General features: G+C 47.1%; 1 protein-coding gene across 3 annotated transcripts in view; it reads right to left on the reverse strand.

Annotated features, from left to right (window-relative positions):
* The window catches only part of rabgap1l (RAB GTPase activating protein 1-like), a 99,226-nt gene that overhangs the window by 401 nt on the left and 79,325 nt on the right, over positions 1-19,500 (reverse strand). For all 3 annotated transcript variants that reach the window (XM_062556343.1, XM_062556341.1, XM_062556342.1), the window contains exons 19-25: positions 14,953-15,081; positions 5,337-5,429; positions 2,267-2,377; positions 1,797-1,901; positions 1,455-1,538; positions 1,232-1,303; positions 646-843 (exon numbers count right to left, since the gene is read on the reverse strand). In XM_062556343.1, the coding sequence (XP_062412327.1) occupies positions 646-843; positions 1,232-1,303; positions 1,455-1,538; positions 1,797-1,901; positions 2,267-2,377; positions 5,337-5,429; positions 14,953-15,081 (792 nt within the window). The remainder of the gene's footprint in view (positions 1-645; positions 844-1,231; positions 1,304-1,454; positions 1,539-1,796; positions 1,902-2,266; positions 2,378-5,336; positions 5,430-14,952; positions 15,082-19,500) is intronic.

Raw genomic sequence — 19,500 nt, forward strand, 5'->3', positions numbered from 1 at the left:
GACAAATGTGAACCTGAATCTCAAATATAAAATATACATTGCGATGTTACATGCAGTTTGTACATGCAGACTCTGCTGTTAGAGAGTGACTAACTCTGTTATCTATTTTGTCAAGGACGTGTGGAACTTTTCCAGTGGGTGGCATTGAAAAGGAAAGAATGACAGACAAAGAATAGAGCAACTAAAAGAGTGATAATGAGAGAGTGATAAGAAGCTGGAGGAGGAGCTTGAGTGTGTGTGTGTATGTGTGTTTGTGTGTGTGTGTATGTGTGTGCGTGTGTGTATGTGCATATATGTGTGTGTGTGTATGTGCATAGGAAACCGGGGGAAGAAATGTGGGAAGAAATGTGTTCTGAATATGCGCAGATGTTCTTCCCAATCAGTTCCAAGAATAGGTTACATACAGTATCAAAGGAAAAGACTGAAATACATTTTTCAAAGCGGCATCTTACAGAAGGCCATTAAAACTTCAGCAATAGGTTTTTATCTCTTGTATGACTTATAATTCGCCCCCCTTTATTTATTAATATAGACCCCAAGGAGACCCCCTCCTTGTCCCCCCCAATGCTAACCACGTTCCTACGCGCCTGTGTATGTGTGTGTGTGCGTGCGTGCATATGTGCGTGTGTGTGTGTCAGGCCTGACCTGGATCTTGCACTTGGCCTCCACCAGCTGCAGCTTGGTCTGGGCCAGCTCCAGCTCCAGCTCCCTCAGCTGGGCCTTCATGGAGTCCTTCTCCTCGTCCTGCTCCGACGGCTGGCTGTCCCGCGACATGGCCGGCATCTGCAGCGGCCCGTCCTTGCTGAACACCTCCCGACAGCGCTCGCACGACATCACCTTACTCTACACAAACACAAACACAAAATTTGTGTTGAAAACACTTTTGAAAAATTGCCCTCCATTTCTAATCTACTGCAATATAATGAATATTAGAATGAACCAATCCTGGCTGTTAGCCTGAATAAGGACCACGGTAGGTGCACAGAATAAATCCCCATGGCAACTTATGTGCCATCTCTTTTGTGAAACCAAAAACCAGGATAACCAAAATCCCAGCTTCGATATTGTTAGAAGCCAAAGCCCAAGTTTACAATATTTCGGGATGTTACTTGTTCCATAGCAACAACATGTCCTATCAGGAGTAGTGTAGAATATGGCATGTCAGCAGTAATTCAAATTCATATGGATTGTAGTTGTAGTTTAGTGGTTGTGCAGTGTCTGTGTCTCCCACCTTCACAATGTCCAGCTCCTCTTTAGTGGCAGCCTGCTGCTTCTCCAGTCTGGTGCTGAGCTGAGAGCAGATCTACAACAGCAACAGAGAACACACGAGCTCAGCCAGCACTACTGTCTACACTGCAAAAAGGGGGTGTCTAAAAACAAGATAAAAACACTAAATCTGAGGTAAAGGCGTGAGTAGGGTGGGGTGGGGTGAGGTGGGGTGCGGTCGGGGGTACCTGTTTGTACTCAGCGATGATGGCGGTGGTCTTCTTGATCTCAGACTCTGCTTTCTCCAGCTCTCTCCGGAAGACCTCCTTCAGCTGTAGACAAGAAAAGCAGAGATTCAGATTCGAACACTGTACAGAAGGTTAGAATAATAAATAATATTAAGACAACATTGGCAATATTATAATGAATATTGCAATTATACAACCAATTAACAGACTCAACGTCACTGGACAAGAGTCATACAGACAGTTAGACACAACAACATAATTTGTTGCACATTATGCTACTTGCATCTCCAACTTGTCATAAACACTTGTGATAATTATTCTATTCCTCTAAATCTGTGTGACCTGTGCGGTCTCCTCCTCTTGTCTCCTCTTCTCCTCCTCCGTCTCCACCAGACGCTGTTTGGTATTCAACAGCTCCTTGTTCAAAGCGTCTGCCTTGTCCTCTGCCTGGGGACCAAGGACACACAGAGTAAAACGCACAGAACACATGCAGCTGAAGGATGCCCAGGGCTGAGACACACACACACACACACGCACGCACGCACGCACGCACGCACGCACGCACGCACGCACGCACGCACGCACGCACGCACGCACGCACGCACGCACGCACGCACGCACGCACGCACGCACGCACGCACGCACGCACGCACGCACGCACGCACGCACGCACGCACGCACGCACGCACGCACGCACGCACGCACGCACGCACGCACGCACACACACACACACACACACACACACACACACACACACACACACACACACACATATGGCTGAGTTGGAGCTGGGGCTCAGGGGGTGCGCTCACCTGGTCCAGGTCGTTTCTCAGGGCGATCTTACTGGTGACCAGCTCATGAGCGAGGTCGTCGTTCTCCTGCTCCAAACGCATGCTGGCTTCCTGCAGCCGCCGATTCTCTCTCTGCAGGAGAGAACACACAGACGCACACGAGCACACATGCGCGCACCCACACCCACACCCACACCCACACACATACACACACACACACACACACAGAGAACATACAATGAAAAAGGTGGCTTAGTATGTTGGGCTGTAAGTAACGAAGCATAGGAAATAGCAACTGACAATTCAAACGAGAGAGGGAGAGAGAGAACGGCATAGCTTGTTGAGCTGGCTTTGCAAAAGCTGCTGAAAATCGACTCTCTCTCCAAGACGCACACAAACACTATTGCATACGGAAAGAAAACAATCAAGCAACTACATTCCATCTGTTTGGGCGCTCTGGTGACACTGGATAAGTCCCTCACGGATTTTAACACAGTGCCAAGTTTAGGAATTCATCACTTCTTCCTTTTAATATCTATTCTGATTCACATCAAAGAGTGAACCATGTTCATTACCACCACACATAATTATGCTGGGTTAAATAGACCCAGCAATTGGTCTTTTAGAATACAAGGATGAAGTAATGAATACAATTTAGCCCAAATTGTGGAATTAACAAAATAATGCTTATAGCAGCCTTCCTTGGCACAGACAGAATCATAATGATGGTTGGCTGCCACCACTGAAGGTGTCTGCTTCAACCACTAAACTCTCAGGCCAGTCTGTGTGAATCTTTGAAACCAGAGAGCTACGCTATGGGGTCAGCTATCAGTACAATACAGTTGCAACAACATGAAGAGATGTCTGCATAATTGGGGACTGAAGCAGGTAAGAAGTGCATTGCTGTTGAGCAGACAAAAAGTAATGATGCCTCCCCCATCCTCGAAGACTACTAAGGTCGATGGGTTCAGAATGTTTAGCCCCCGCATCCCAGAACGGGTAGAGTTACTCTGGCTTTTCTACGCTCCGTGGTCAAGCAGCAGGTCTTGTGACAGGGAGGTTTCCTGGCCTCCTCTGATACTAATGGCCTCACATGACACACAGACTTTCCCAGTCAGGAAGGAGGAAAAGCCAGGTCATCTGACTCCCATTTCCCAGTCTCCCCTCCCCCCACGCTGGGGAGACCCCAGCTAAGGTAACGCCAATGTCACGCCTGCAGTGAGGCTGTGGGGCAGAGGACAGGAAGACAAGCTCAGAACTAGCCTAGCCCTCCCTGATAGGCTTACACTGGCCCTGGAGTACAGAGCTATGCTGTGCAATTGTCAGACCATGATGCAGCACACACAGCAAGCTAAAAGACAGAGAAAGAACAGAAGAGACAAGGGGAGGGAGGGAGGGAGAGGGAGAGAGAGAGAGAGAGAGAGAGAGAGAGAAAGAGAGAGAGACTGGTAACACTTTACTTGGATAGTCTGCCCTGAGAGACTTTACAGATCATCTGTTGAGATTCAAGTACAGGACGTCAAATTGTTACTGAATAGCACCTCAACCAAAACCAACCCCTAACAATAACCATAAATGTAGTTAACAGAATGTCAACAGATGGTGCGTTGATCATCTCAGCATCTGTATATAGTGTAAAGGAGACTATCCAAGTAGTGACCAAGTGTGACCAAGATTCCAGCAAGCAGCACAGCTGTCAATATACTAAGACTCTTACCTTCTAGACTGACAGTTATTATCACCTGTAGACCATCCCTCTCTTGTCTTTTACCACAAACAGACGCACACACACACACATGCACAAACACACTCCAGCGACAGCTAGGGATCCCTGTCCTTGATCAACACTGCCAAACATTTGGCTGCCACCTTGACCTGTAAATCCATCCTCCACCCATCTCCCCCCTCTGATTTGCCAAATGTGTGGGCTGTGGATCAGATGAGGGGAGAAGTGGATGACTAGCCTGAGAGTCTGAGTGAAACAGGAAGTCATCCGCTCTGTGCTGTGCAGAGTGTAGCATATTCGGCATCAGATGTTTAAATTGCGTTTTTTTTTTTAAAAATGTTTCCCCCCCCCTGGGAATCAAGCATCCCCTTTTTAAGACACATGTGGGACAAGCAGACAAGGTGATGTCTACATAAATACTGAATTCTTCCTTAAAATAATTTTCAATGCACAATATAACTGTATAGCAGCTGAAATGAAACAATGTGTGAATGTAAACAACACTTTGGATATTCTAGCTGAACCCAAAGAAAGACTTCTTAAACCCAAAATATAATTTACAGACAAAAACACAGCATCTTCATTTTTGAAGACCATAACCTAGCTACCAATAAGCAACTCTAAAATAAGACCTAACTATAGAATATATTTCAAAAATGACTTTATTTCAACAGAATATAAAAATAAAATAAATATCAAAGCAGGAAACGAACAAAGTAAAACGTATGCAATGAACAACAGCAACAGCATAAAAAGTGCTTTGTTTATATAAAAATCTAATTATGTAGAAAAATGACAAAAAACAAACAAACAAACAAAAAAACAGGAACATCCACATAAATGTAAAAAAGGAAACTTAACCTCAGTTCCTCAGCTGCTCTTTGAAGTTAAACTTAGCTTATCAATTTTTCTAAAAAACAAAATTACAAAAATAACAGAAATAAACCACAAACAACTTTGTGAGGTATGCATACACTTTCGTTTAGCTGCTTCTACTACAGTCGTGAAATAATACATTCTGTAAAAAAGTTTGAGGAAAATGAGGCTTTAAGGCATGATCATGCTCTCTCTGATATTACGCAGGTAAGGACATGACCTCTGTTCCATTAACGTAAGGTCGTGACCTCTGATGAAGATTAGTAAGGTCACAACCTTTGACCTTGACTAAGAAGGTCTCTTTCTTGCACTCTCGCTTTCCTTTGAGAGCATGCTGGGGCAGGGAGTGGAGAGCTCTACACAGACCTGAACTGGGACAGGACAACAAGACGGAAGTGAATGCGAGGGCAATGCACCCTGGGAAGGCAGGACTGCAGCTGGAGGGGTGACAGGGAGTGAGGGGAGGTGGGCTGTGGGACGGGGACTCACCTGATATCTGTCAATGGGATCCTCCTGTTGCAGCTGGCTCTCTCGCAAAGACTGGTACTCTTTCTCAAACTTCTTCAGCTTCTTGGTTGGCACCTGAAATATAGGGCAGAAAAGAGGCACATAAGTATAGTACTTATACATACGTAAAGTCCTTATACATACGTACATAAGTGTGTGTGTGTGTGTGTGTGTGTGTGTGTGTGTGTGTGTGTGTGCGTGTGTGTACCACTATTACCTGTGTTCAAAATGACCAGCTAAAATAGGTTCTGAGTCTGTTTATGCGATGCAGTTGTCAAATCAACAGTGTCACAAACAAGAGGTGTAATGGCATGAACCACTGAAGCCCATGAGGACAACCCAAATGCTCCCCAGAAAGGGGAAATGACATGCAACATTACAACTGTTGCCCCTGGCTGATAAGACATATTTCAGCCACTAGTTGGTGACACAAGCTGAACTACTGAATTGAGCCTAGTCATGCTGGGCTAGCTAGTCTAGGATTAGATAACCCCACACCGGATGCCAGAAGGAGTGTGTGAGTGTGTGTGTGTGTGTGTGTGTGTGTGTGTGTGTGTGTGTGTGTGTGTGTGTCTTTCATTAAACTAATGAAACTTTATGAGACACTTTCATGAATCTGTTAGGAGGACTAATCTCATCAGCAGAAGCATGAGGAGACGACGAGGCCCAAGCCTTCATATCTATGGAGCGTGTGTTGGCACACACGTGTGTGCACTCCTCTATTGTTCCTTAGGAGGCACAGCTCAGGCAGAGGTGTGGCACAACTGCTGTAGTTACACATCTACAAACAGGCACCGATTCCATAGAGTCTGACAGAGCAAGGGAAGGCCATGCTGGGTGTGAACCTGCATTATGCATATCTACACTCATGTCTGCATTCACACTGAATGAAAATGCTAGAACAGCAGCAAGAAAGCAAATTATGACAAAAATCAGCAAAAATGGTGAAACATCTATTGAATAACCGGATGAAAAGATCCCCAACTCTGAAAGAAGCACATCTTTCGCACAAACAAAACACAGAATACAGCTGATCAACAAATATCCACCCAATCCCCACCCTGGCTACTAAGTACTGACAGGAAGGAGGTTGTTGCCATGGCAGCAGTGGAGTTGCTAAGGTGAGGAGAGCAAGGCTGGCTCGTCTCTGCTGGTGACAGCAAGTCATGGAGGCAACGCCTCACACTCGATCAGCCTTCAGATTATTCTCTGCCAGACGCTGTGTCAAGACGCTGTCAAGACCAATAGCAGGACACACACACACACACACACACACACACACACACACACACACACACACACACACACACACACACACACACACACACACACACACACACACACACACACACACACACACACACACACACACACACACACACACACACACACACACACACACACACACACACACACACACACACACACACACACACACACACACACACACACACACACACACGCCTTTCTCATGGCCAACTGTACTGTGTGCAATGTAATCCCTGATGGGCACACAGTGTGCAGCAGAAACAGCAGGTTCCACAGAATAGCTGAGAAACAGACACATGCTTCACAGAGATAAAGATAAGAATAGCTGACTATTACAAGTATTATTCTGTACCTTCACAGTTATTATGAAAACAACACACACACACACACACACACACACACACAGACAGATATCCACACACACAACCACCAACACACACACAAACACACACACACAGACACACACACACAACCAACCATTAAATTTCACTATCGTCCTTGGGGCCACACTGAGTTAACTTGTACTACACATGGTCTACACAGTGAAGAAAGCCTTGTTATGAGACCATTCAGCTGTGTCAGCTCATCACATGAGTCTGAATCCTGAATCCTACTGTATATGTTGGAACGCTTTTGCTTGTGTGTTGCAAGCATTGAGAGTGTGTATTGCAGATGGTGAATCTTTGCTCGGGGCTGTGCTTTAGAGAGCTGCTACCTCACAGGAAGCACACCTTCACCACCAAGCTTTCGCTGTTCCCTCACCAAACGGCCGAGGCCCAGAGAGCATGTCTACAGTGTCAGTGGCTCCTGCCACACAACAGGGTATTGTCTTTCTAGCCCCCCCCCCCCCTCCCTGAACCTGAGTGTCCACACCACCTTCCCTCAGAATGCTGTCCAGCTCTGGGAGGCCTCTGGAGGGAGGGGACGGGGACGGGGGGGCGTTCCCATGGAGATGCACCTATGTGGGCCAACCTAATGAGAACCTTTGGGATATCACTTGCTCTATTCCGTATCACCTGGCCTACCTGTGCGCGTACTTGCTCGTGTGTGCTTGGACACAAAACATTCGGCTGTGCACAAATGCACAACTATGTTCTGAGAGTAACGTTTCAGAGTGAAACTTGGCTGCTGCGCATGTCACTTATCTCTTTCTTGCCTCTCTGTCATTTTCTTGCTCACTGACTTGACACCATGTTGGGTCTCATGTTGCTGTGGGCATGGATACGTGCAGGGGAAGCACTCAGGTGAAAGACAAGGGGGATCATTCTGGAGACACCGATGAGACAAAGGATCAACTATTAGAGCACACACTGTTCTACTGTCCTTGTCCTCTTCTCTGTCCGCAGTCTCCCCAAACACACATGCGCTCTCTCTCTCTTCCTCTCTGTGTATGTGTGTGTGTGTGTGTGTGTGTGTGTGTACGTGTAAAAAAGTAAAGAGGGTACTGCAGGTGCACTTGGAATGGAACAGAATGCAAGAGAAATGAGAAATGAGAAAGATAGACCGAGATAGAGAGAGAGTACTGTATATACACAGAGCATACAGAGAGAATATAAGCATGAATATGAATACGCAATATAAGAGAGAATACCTGCAGACGGATTTACAGCACTTTGATGACGTGGAACAATGGTTTATGTGTCTACTTTTGTGCCTGTGAATGCTTTGGCAATGCAGCATATGATTGGCCATGCCAGTTAAGCATATCTGAATTTAATTGAATTGGAAAGAGAGAGAGAGAGAGAGAGAGAGAGAGAGAGAGAGAGAGAGAGAGAACATGGGCTTCTTCGAAGATCTGCCCGAAAAGTTAAGCTTGCAATATCCACCCCAACATTCATTAAAATCCAACAAAGTACTTTGTTCAAAACAAAAGTTCCTCAGTGGCATGGCTACTAGATATGCATGAGCACATCACGTGTGAAGTCTGGTCAGAGTAACCCCCAAGACACAGTGTGCTGTGCTACTCTCATGCGCTACCTTGGCGGCTCATGGCCAGCGCCTGCTCACGTACAGCACCATGCAGTTCCGAAACAAGCTGCAACTTCAAGCTGTGAATGTGTTTGCGTGTTTGTGAGTGTGTGTCTGTGTGTGAGAAGAAAGAAGAGAGAAAGAGAAACCGTTACACAGTTCTGAGGAAATACTGTGCAATCACACACAGATACACTGTGTGTGTGTGTGTGTGTGTGTGTGTGGGGGGGGGGGGGACTGGGTGGACTGGGTACACACACAGTGTCAACACTTGGCTCCCAGTGATACACAACACTAGCACAACACCAACACAATCGTCTGAGTCAAAAAAGTCTGTCTCTTGCTGCGCTCCCGAGACCAGAATAGATCAGAACACAGCAGCACTGAAAGGAACATGAGAACTCATCTTTCTGATTCTCCCTCAGCCCCCCGCCCGCCACACACACACACACACACACACACACACACACACACACACACACACACACACACGCACACACACACAACAAACCCAAAAGCACCACCACTTCCTACTCTGTGGCTTCACAAGCTGTAGGTGACACGTCATTCTGCCTGTAGCTTTCATCAACTTTTCCGTCTTTACAACATCAAACGCACCCACGCTTCATGTGTACAACGACTGTGACAGCCTCACTGTCACAGTGTCTTTGCACGTACCGAAAGTTTTACAACATCTTATTATAAGTGCCAACACAGAGAGCATCAGCTTAAGATATTTTGACAACACGTTATACATCCACAACACTATTATGTTTCACAAAAATGTTTTCAGTGTTCACTTCACTACATTGCAACATATCTCTGCCAGTAACTACTAGTTTGTTTGTCCACAAACTAGGAGATTGAGCGCTGCCGTTGAGGCTGGGAGTACAGTGAACTGCCCTGGGTTACATTACAAACTCTCCTGCTACAGGTTGACATGCATCAGACTGAGCTGAATCAGAGCGAACTCTGTGTGCTGGGTAAATCAATCGCATTCCAAACGCTGTGCTAATGTTTCATTTATTACAGAACGTGATACAACTGTGCTCCGCCCTTCCCAGTTTATAATCAGTCATGTGTTTCCAACCAACTAACAACACGTAGAGCATCATTTCTCCATTAGCACATTATAAAGAAAATATTTCATATTATACAATTTTAAAGCCTTAAAATACCTAAAAGCAATGGAATAAAATGAATGAAATGGCACAACTACTTCAACAAATCCCAAACAAGTAGAATCAGTCACTTATATAGTATACACTCCTTTGTGTACACATAACGTATGTAATGTGCGCTTGTGTATGTACAGTGTGTGTATGTACAGTGTGTGTATGTGTGTGTGTGCCTCGTCCCACGTGTTTCCACTCCCCTCCCCTCTGTAAGGTGTGAGGACAGCGCTCTGTGCATTGAGGTGTGACATCGTATCAGTCGGCTTCCCCTCCAAATGTAGTTTGAATATTTAAATGAAAGCTTGTTACGAGAGGACTCCGAAACGTCCAGTTCAGGAGAAACTGGGTCACGACATTGCAAAATCACATTACAATCTGAGGACCAGCTTCACAAAAGCACTCACACAGATACACACAGACTCAAGCATAGAGTTCCCTTTGAGTCAACATTAAGGCAGAATTGAAAAAAAACTGACAGCATGTAATGACATTACTCCCCAGACGTTTTACTGTGCGAGGAGAGAGAAGAAAGCATTTAAGGACCACACACACACACACAAACGGTTGACTAGGTTACTCTTAAAAGTTGAGCTCTGCATCTGTGCTAGTCAGACAGACCTGAGCTAAACCAAACCAACCCGTGACCCTGTGCTACCTTTCTGCTTCCTGTGAGCGTGGGCATGTAACGCAGACCTTACCACGTATCGGGGCTTGGAGTCGGCCACCAAGTTGGCCAGGAAGTCCTCCTCACAGATCTGGTTGATGACGTGCGCATCGTACGCCACCGTGATGGACACTTCCTCCATCATTGTGCTGCGAGTCCGATTGAGAGTGAGCGAGAGAAGCGACTAACTCCAGAACGAGGGAGGCAGAGCGAGAGAGAGAGAGAGAGAGAGAGAGTACAAGCGAGAGCGACTGGCCGTGGTGCTCACAGGAGAGAGAAGCTACTCTCGAGACAGACCACGCCCCCTCTGGAGGTGGGAAGTAAGCAAGCAGGAGAGCCTTCAGGGACACACACACACACACACACACACACGCTTGTGTGCTGACTCTAACAAACACACCTGCTATTGTCTCTGGAGTGGACTGCTCTCTCAGGTGTGTAGTGATGTGGAGCTGAAGATCAGGTGTGCCTCTGGACCTCTCCTCTCCCCTACAATAACACTGGAGGGAGCGGAGCGGAGCGGAGAAGAGCTTCTGTGTTTTCTCTCACTCCTCTTGCTTCTCTCCGTTTCTCTTTCCCTCTCCCTCTCCCTCTCTCTCTCTCTCTCACACACACACACACACACACACACACACGTCCTTGTCTGTTCTCAACGCTCTCTGACGTTTTTCCTCAGTCAGTTTGCACAGCGCATTCTTTGCAGTCCTCTACTGATAAGTCCCGTTAGCACCACGTGTTCTCTCTTTCTCTCTCTCTCTCTCTCTCTCTCGCTCTCTCTCTGTGTGTAGTGAGCGGTGGGTGCCAGGGAAAGTGTGTTCTTCTGTCTGTCTGTCTGCAGGACACTGGGAGCCCTCAGCACTTCGGATCTGTGTGTGTGTCCAGCCTGTCCACTCCCCTGCTGCCCAAGGCTCTCAGTGGGAGGAGTGGTCTGCTTTATCAGTCCTCATATCAGCCGAGGGGACAGCGCTGCTTCCTAACACTCCTTCCTGCTCTCACCACGCCGCTGCTGTCTCTCACGGTGTCTGCCGCGCTCGCGCACGCTCGCTTCTGCTCTCCTATACTCCATTTCTGAGATTCTGTCTATTTTTACATTTTTCTATTTGCCTCTTCTCTTATCTCGTATTCCTCGGCAGAGGAGAGGGTTAAGCACTAACAGGGCTTTAATGTGTAGCCGGCTGCAGGTAGGTAGGTACGTACACACACACACACACACACACACACACACACACACACACACACACACACACACATACACGCCCAGCGCGGTTTAATCACATGCACACCCAGGGAGTCGTCTCCCCGGCTGACTCGGCTTTGAAGTGCGCTCCTCCTAAACCCCTTCCAATGTTTCGGGGTCGCTTCGGAATGCTAAATCTCCCCCCTTTAATATTTTTTTTTTTCCGGAGTGGTGAAAAATTCAAATACCTTCCCATAATCCCCGAGCTGAGCGGCAGTCGGCGCGCGGGTTATTGCTCGCACACAGAGTCGGCCCTCTTTCGCCACGAGCAGGTGCCAGTGAATTCCCCCGCGCCTTAAGCTGATTAGCAGCAAAAAGCTTGAGCCTCTTTTAAAAAACGTACACAAAAAAATCAAAGCGGACTCCACCAGCCTTCCTTCCTTCCTCTCTCTCTCTCGTCTGGGGTCTCGCTGGACCATGGGAGCAGGAGAAAATGAAACGACACAGACTAATGACGAGATGGCTCCTCTGGCAGAGGGGAATGTGAACGCCGGGGTCGGACTGTAGCCTCTGGCACACGTGCTGTGTGCTCATAAAGTCCACATATGAGAGAAACGGAGCAGGGTTTTCCTGAGTTCTCCTCATCCGTTTCTAATAGAACATGCCCTCCTCAGAGAGACACACACCAACAATTACTGGACACACGCACGTACACACAATCACGCACACACACATACACACACACACACACACACACACACACACACACACACACACACACACACACACACACACACACACACACACACACACACACACAGGAACAGAGACAAAAAAGCTTGCACATGTAAACACATGCTGAGATACACAGACAGCACACAACCAGACAGCGAGAACTTCACAGACTTTTCATGAGCAGCAGAATCTTCCAGAAAAAAGAGACAGGGTCAGATCTGTGTTGCTAAATTTGACTAAGCCAGCCATTTTTGCAAGTCTAAATACTGAGGAGGGGGGGAAAAGGCTTGTTTTGAGCCAGACTGACACCTCAAAGAGTGTGAGACTTTCTAAATCCCACGAGTTCACAGCCTGCTCATTACACATCACCATCCTCCCAGACTCGCTCCTCACACTTCTCTTCCCGTCCTCTCCTTCAGCTCACTCATTTCCTCTCTCCGTCCGCAGCCCCTGTTTTCCCTGCTTGCTTAGGCACTTTCATGCAGCTTGATATTTCCATTATATTTTATAACAAAAATAGTTCAATCCGGTTAGGGTCCAACATTTTTAACTAGTGTAAAAGACAAAAGTCAAACAAACACAGCAGTGCACACTCTGCCATTCTCTTCTCTCTCTTTTCTCCATGGGACTGTAAAAGACCAAGAACAGAGCTGTGCCGTCCTTGACAGACTGAAACTCCAGGTATTCAGATTCGCATGGCAGTTACAAAGCCACCAAGAGCAGCAAGCACAGCTGCTATGCCATGCAGGAGTGTGAGCACTGGCTCGTGGTCTGAGGTGTGGCCCACTAGTGGCCTTAACACAGGCAGGTACAGGTCTATCACCATCAACCCCACACCTAGCAATGGGGAGGGCTGAGCTCTCCATAGCACCTATACAGTATACACAACTGTTGGCAACTAGCCTGACGTAGCCAACTCCATTCTACTTCTAATTTGGAACTGGAGCATTGGGACGTGATGATTGGACGTGATTCAACCGATACAGGGGGGAAAATGCCTCTGCACACAATTGGATAGACACAACGAATTTAGAGTGACAAAATAACCTTGAGGGAGGACAGCCAAAACATCCTTCTAGACAAAAGCCTAACTTTCTTTTAAAGTTATTGTGCTGTCAATATCTTATATAACAGACGTAATAGCGACATCTAAACGTTTAGCTTTTCTAGTAACAAGCTTTTTGCTGTAAACAAAATAAAGCACAGTGCGCTCAAGTCACATTAATGAATAGACACTGTTACTCATCTGTCCATCATTGAACAAAGCCTGTCTGGACGATTTGATTGGTCGTCTGATTTTCCTACGAGCATCGAAGCTTATGAATTGAGCAATGAAAAAAACGAATTTCCCGACCTCAAATTTTGTGGGCAGGGTTAAATTCAAGCCGGCCTCCAGGCTAATTGGCAACATGACCCAAACAGAAACGGAGGGGAAAACCACAGTGCTTTAATATTTTCCTCCACTACTCCCTCACTCTGTTCCTCCATCTTTCTCTCTCTCCATCTGACTGGCAGGCTTTTTCCTTCCACCACACCAGCTCAGGTCACCTTCCCTACTTTGCATGGAAACTACCACTGATCTGACACACACCCAGGGTCATTTGCGAGTCATCCCCGGATTACTTAACACCTGGCTACACACCTCTGGCCCACTTCTTCTACCACAGCTAGTCACACATTGGTTGAACAATGCTTGAACGAGTTACCACAATATCACCGTCTAATGTTTCTACAGGGGCCTTTCTGAACCTCTACAAACATCCATGGGCACAAGATAGTGATGAGGTTGATGAGTTTCTGTGAGAGAGTAACAAAACTCTCAAACAGGAAAAACTAGCGGCGGCAGCATTACATAATGAGTTCTTCCAGTAACACTTATCTGGTAAGCAGTGATGTGAGTTGGAAATGTAAGGGGAAAAGTGAGTGTATATGAAAGAAGGAAAGAGAAAGATATTGAGAGAGGGAAAAGAGAGAAAGAGAGAGAGAGAGGGGGAAAAGTGAGTGAATATGAAAGAAGGAAAGAGAAAGACATTGAGAGAAGGAAAAGATAGAAAGAAAGAGAGAGAGAGAGAGAGAGTGGCAGGAAATGCAAGAGAGAGAAAGAGTAAAATGCACCACAGTTGCGGTTGTGTGACGGTGGTCGGGTTATCTTCTGTCAAATCACTCAAACTCCTCTCCCTTCCTTCCTGAGCCTGTGAGGCTCTACTACCTCTTCCACCACAATTACACAAACATACACACTCACACACACACAAACAAACACACACAGTTCAACACCATGCTAATAGTTCTGAGACAAACTGCAGCAGTGGCAGGTTCTTGCTGGTCCTTGGTGTTCCAGAGGCTTATGAGCTCACCTCTCCATCCTGACCCCCCCCCCCCCACAACCTCCTGTAGATACTGTCGATCACCTCAGTGACTGAACACCAACGCTCACTCACTTGATCATCTCTTCTTTAAAACTGATTAAAACTGATTTGCTGCAAACATCCCCAAAAAGTGGAGTGTTGTGTCTTTTGTTTTGAGCTTGGAAATGTACACACAGATACATACATGAGTATCTGTGCCACGCTTAGGATGGATTTCTCACTCTCTTCCTCCAGCTCCTACCTTGATGTTGCAGGCTTGCTCCATGAGGCGCCTGGCGTTCTCAGCAGCACGGTAGCGCTTGGGCAGCTGCACCCGGAAGAACTTCAGGGCGCCCTCGAAATCAGCCTGCAGCAGGTCCTCCTTAGAGGTCTGAGAGTGGACAGAGGAGAGGTACAGACAAAGACATGGGCAAGAGTGCCTTATTTAGACGTGAATAAGTGATGGACATTAAAGCTTCATGTATTACTTACGCATCACTAAGTAATTTAAGCTCACAGGTTTATACATGGATCTATTGGCTGAACATCATGAGCTCTGAAAATAAAAACAGCACCATCTTCTGGTAAAACCTTTATCATTCCAATACATCTTACCACGCCAAAAGAGGATTTGAATTAGGCTCAATTATACCATTAAAATCCATCATTGCTTTCTGCTAATGCTCAGTCTCATTTAAACCACCATGCACCACAACATTAATTCAACACTCAAATTGTGTTTCACATCTATCAGACCAGCTGCACCATTTTAAGCATCTTAAAGGTGCTCTGAGTGATGTTGGGTAATGCCACTTCTGTTGATGTTCAAACAAAACAGAGAGCTAGCTCGCTCCTCCCTGCCCCTCCCTCCTGCTTCCTCCTGGGCAATTGAAACTCTCCTGAACGCACATCTCGTCGGTAAATGGCTCGAAAAGTTTGCGATCTCTCATGTTCCAGGCTGTTTTAGTTGATGTTTTTAGAGCCTGGGTTATCTACAGAGACCACATCTCTTTAAAGTGTATTCAGGGGACAGGCAGTTAGCGAATGGTGGGGAGATGTGACAAAACGTTACAAAAATGTTTTAACTTAGAAACCGCGAAACATCGCTTAGAGCATCTTTAATTTCTTCTAAAATGTATCTCAACTCCATTTAGACCAATAGCTCTCAGCGTATTTCCCTAACTTCTGAGATAGTTATTTATCTCCTCTGATGTCTCCTTTCTCTACCTCAGTCACCTCAGAGTTTGTCTTTGATCCCTCCCCCTCTCTCACCGCCAGCAGTCGGGGCACGAAGAGCCGATGGCTCATCCCCAGAAGTCCCATTACTCGGGTCGTTGAGTCTGTGCCCAATCCCTCCCCCATGTTCTCTTGCCCCGGTACTCCGTCCTCCAGGGCCAGACGCACATCCGGGGGCAGCGGCAAGGGCAGTTCCTTGTCCGGGGTGACATCCGGGGTTGGGTCACATGAAGACTCCTTTTCACCATCTGAATCCCCAGGACAGGAGGTGAGGCTGGGGTGCACAGAGTCACTCGGGTCACAGCTCTTGTCAGCCATTTTTTTTGTTGCTGTTACTGATGTCTTTTTTGGTTTGGTTTGAAAACGAAATGAAATGAGATCTGGGGCAGTTTAGCTATGTTGTAAGTAAAAAGGGTTTCGAGCGATCAAAATGTCCATGCTCCACTCCTGTCACCGCGCTGTGAAGGGTCTCTCGAGAGTTCTCCCAACCGGTCTGGCACAGGAGCCAGAGACTAGGGCGGAAATGCAGCAATAACCAGGGTGAGCGCCAAGAGACAGGTTGACGATAAACATGCCTCCACCTGCTTCCACGTCACTTTAGCACCAAACAGAAGAACGCTCACCACCAGCTCTCCACAATCACAGATAGAAATGGCTTTTGAGGATCAGGCAGTGACTACATGATGGCTGGGCGGTGTCTTTCCGGTCAGGAAGCTGAGAGCCAGTGTCATATAGTCCTGTTCAGCATGCCGGGATGTCCACACTTCAGGTCTGTTTATCCTCCGATGACTCTGCCTTCCGCCCGAAAACTGTCAAATTAGTGCACAGTTGCCTGGCAACAGCCGGGCCGGGTGTGTGGGAACCGTGAGACCGACGCGAAGCGATACATCTTATACATTCTGATCTCTCTTCCAAAAGGAGAACCCTCCTCTCTACAGGGAGATAGAGAGAGAGGGGGATTTAACACATGAGAGAAAGAGGATGATATAGTCAAGAGAGAGACAAGAGAGTGAAAAAACACAAAGCATGGGAAGGCCACAGAGGAGAGGAAACTGACAGATTCCAAGTTTGCTTCAGCTGAGTGCTTCTATTCTACCAACGACCGAAACGTGAACTATCAAAACATTGCACTTCAAACAGGCACAGCTCTTTACTCACAGCTTCCCGTCCCAGAGAGAGGCTGAGGGAAGAGGCAAAATGGAGGCTGTTTGTTTAGTCTCGCTCAGTAAGCATCACAGACAGATGGTCCACTTCCCTGGCCACTGTCGTGGCGTAGCTTTCTAGACGTTTCACAGCTCCTTGAGCAGAAGAAAGGGCCAAAAACAGAATTTCTGAGGTATGTTTGCGTGATTGCAGAGTTGTTTCCTTCTGTTCCTTTCCAAGTTTTCCATTCAGTAAGGAATCAGTTTTGGGGAGAGTTGTCAGAACTGTAATGTAAGCACAGTCACTCCCAGCAGAGTTCCTTTACAGTAAGATGGATAAAAAGCATGGGAAAGCCCACATCCGCAAAGATCAGATCCAAAGCATGGAGGAGAGGAGAGGAGGAAAAAGAAGAAGAGCAGGAATCTTGCCGTCGGGTAGCATGGACGGGTAGTGGTCTAATGAGTGTGGCCGCTGGTCAGTCACCACCCTCTTGCAGACGTCCACAGCCGTCTGCATCCAGTCTTCTCTCTCGTCCGTCCAGTATCGGGCCTTGGCTATGGCAACACCAAGCTGTTCCACTCACTCTGCTGCAGAGGTTGCAGGCTGACCAGAGACACAGAGGAGGTGGTGGGCACAGGAGCAGAGAGCTGGTGGAGACGAGACCGATGCTAGAAGTGGCGGCAAAGAGGAGAGGAGAGAGAGAGTGCGGGAGGAGGCAGGTGTCGAGCGGAGAGGAGTGGCAGATGCAGAGGCAGGGGTCCTGACGCAGGCAGGGCTGACGGCGAGCTGGTGGTCCTCATGGCTGGAGAGAGGGAGAATGACAGCGCCCTTTTCCTCAGCACGCTAGCTACTGCTGCTAACCGCTAACGATGCTCAGTGCTAATGCTTCTGCTGATGATGCTGCTTCTGCACGCGCTCTCTCTCTCTCTCTCTCTCTCTCTCTCCCTGACGGCAGTCAGGAGGGCATGTGAGCAAACAGAGCGAGAGGAAAAGAGAGGGGGAGGAGAGAAAGCAAGAGAGAGAGCGAGAGAGAGAGAGATGGCGAGGGAGAAGGAGAAGGGGGGGCTGTGGGGAGCCTCCAGGGAGAATGCCGTAATAACTAGCCAATCAGAGTGAGAGAGTGCAACCCCCCTCACTCACCCCTCCCGTCTCCTCTCTTCCTCTCTCCTCCCCACCTCCAGCTCACACTCACACACAGACATGCACTGCCTGCCTCCATCCTTCCCTCTCAAGCACATTTCACTCTTTCACCACAGCTAGAGCCAGCATCATCAGATAATGGATTCACACACAAATGGCTGGAGCAGACCCATCATAATATCACGATGATTGAACATGATAAATAACCAACTCCCGACTAGGCGACACCGTAAAAGATAGCATTGAGACGCCCGTTTGAGAAATATCATTCTGCTTCTGCAAGGACTGTGGTGGGACCTTTATTCCCACAGACTAAGCCGAATCTATTCATCTCTTTCTCCTCCGCTCTTTCGGCTCTATTAATAACCGGAGTAACACAGCACACGAGGGCTGGGGAGAGCAGTGCAGCGAGAGATGGATGACTTTATCCTGTTTTAAATACCACAACATCCGCACCGCTGCCCCCTTCAGGCGAACAGTGTGCATTAGAATAACAAAGAGGCTGAACATGTCTGATTAGTCACACTGTAATTGCTGAATACCCCCAAGGTAAAGCTTTATCCAGTTTGATGCAAAACAGTCCAGACCCGTATCCAGCGTATCCCGATTATGAGGGATTTTCAATCCTGGGATTTTGTCACCAGAAGAATCTATTTTGTTGCACAAACTTACAGTACATGGACGCGAAACAACATCAATAGTATATTTGCATGCACTAACAGTATTAATATCCTATTCATACATTGTTTTTTATGCAGCCTAGTATATAACCAGCTGTGTAACCAGGTCAAAACAAAATAAAGAAATCAACAATGGGAAAGCCCTTACGTCTCATAGAAGGTCCTCCTCTCCTCTATCATCAGAAATTGATACTCCCTGTCATCGGAAAACCCAACCATGTGCAACATAAACTCCAGGAGAATCGATGGACACAGAATCCTTTGTTGCTTGGATGATGGAGAACTCATTAGGTCTCACTCAAAACACCACAGCAACAGTGGCAGCAGGTCGATGCCCACCAGTCCACACAGCATACTGTACAATTTCCCTCTAGCTCAGCTCTACAGAGACTGCCTAACACCACACTAGCCACGTTTATATGGAAAGTTTTTTTTGTCATTCAGACTAAACTATTCCGATTGAAAAATGTGTGCCGTCTGTTTACATGGGGTACGTTCTCAGGGCTGATAGAAATTATCTGTGCCTGAAATTATCAAATACATTCAAGACAATATTATCTTGACATCCTTCTTGGCAAGCTCATGCCTGAATTCAGGCGCCACGCCTGAAC

This window comes from Sardina pilchardus, chromosome 15, assembly GCF_963854185.1.
Source record: "Sardina pilchardus chromosome 15, fSarPil1.1, whole genome shotgun sequence".
Lineage (NCBI taxonomy): Eukaryota > Metazoa > Chordata > Actinopteri > Clupeiformes > Clupeidae > Sardina > Sardina pilchardus.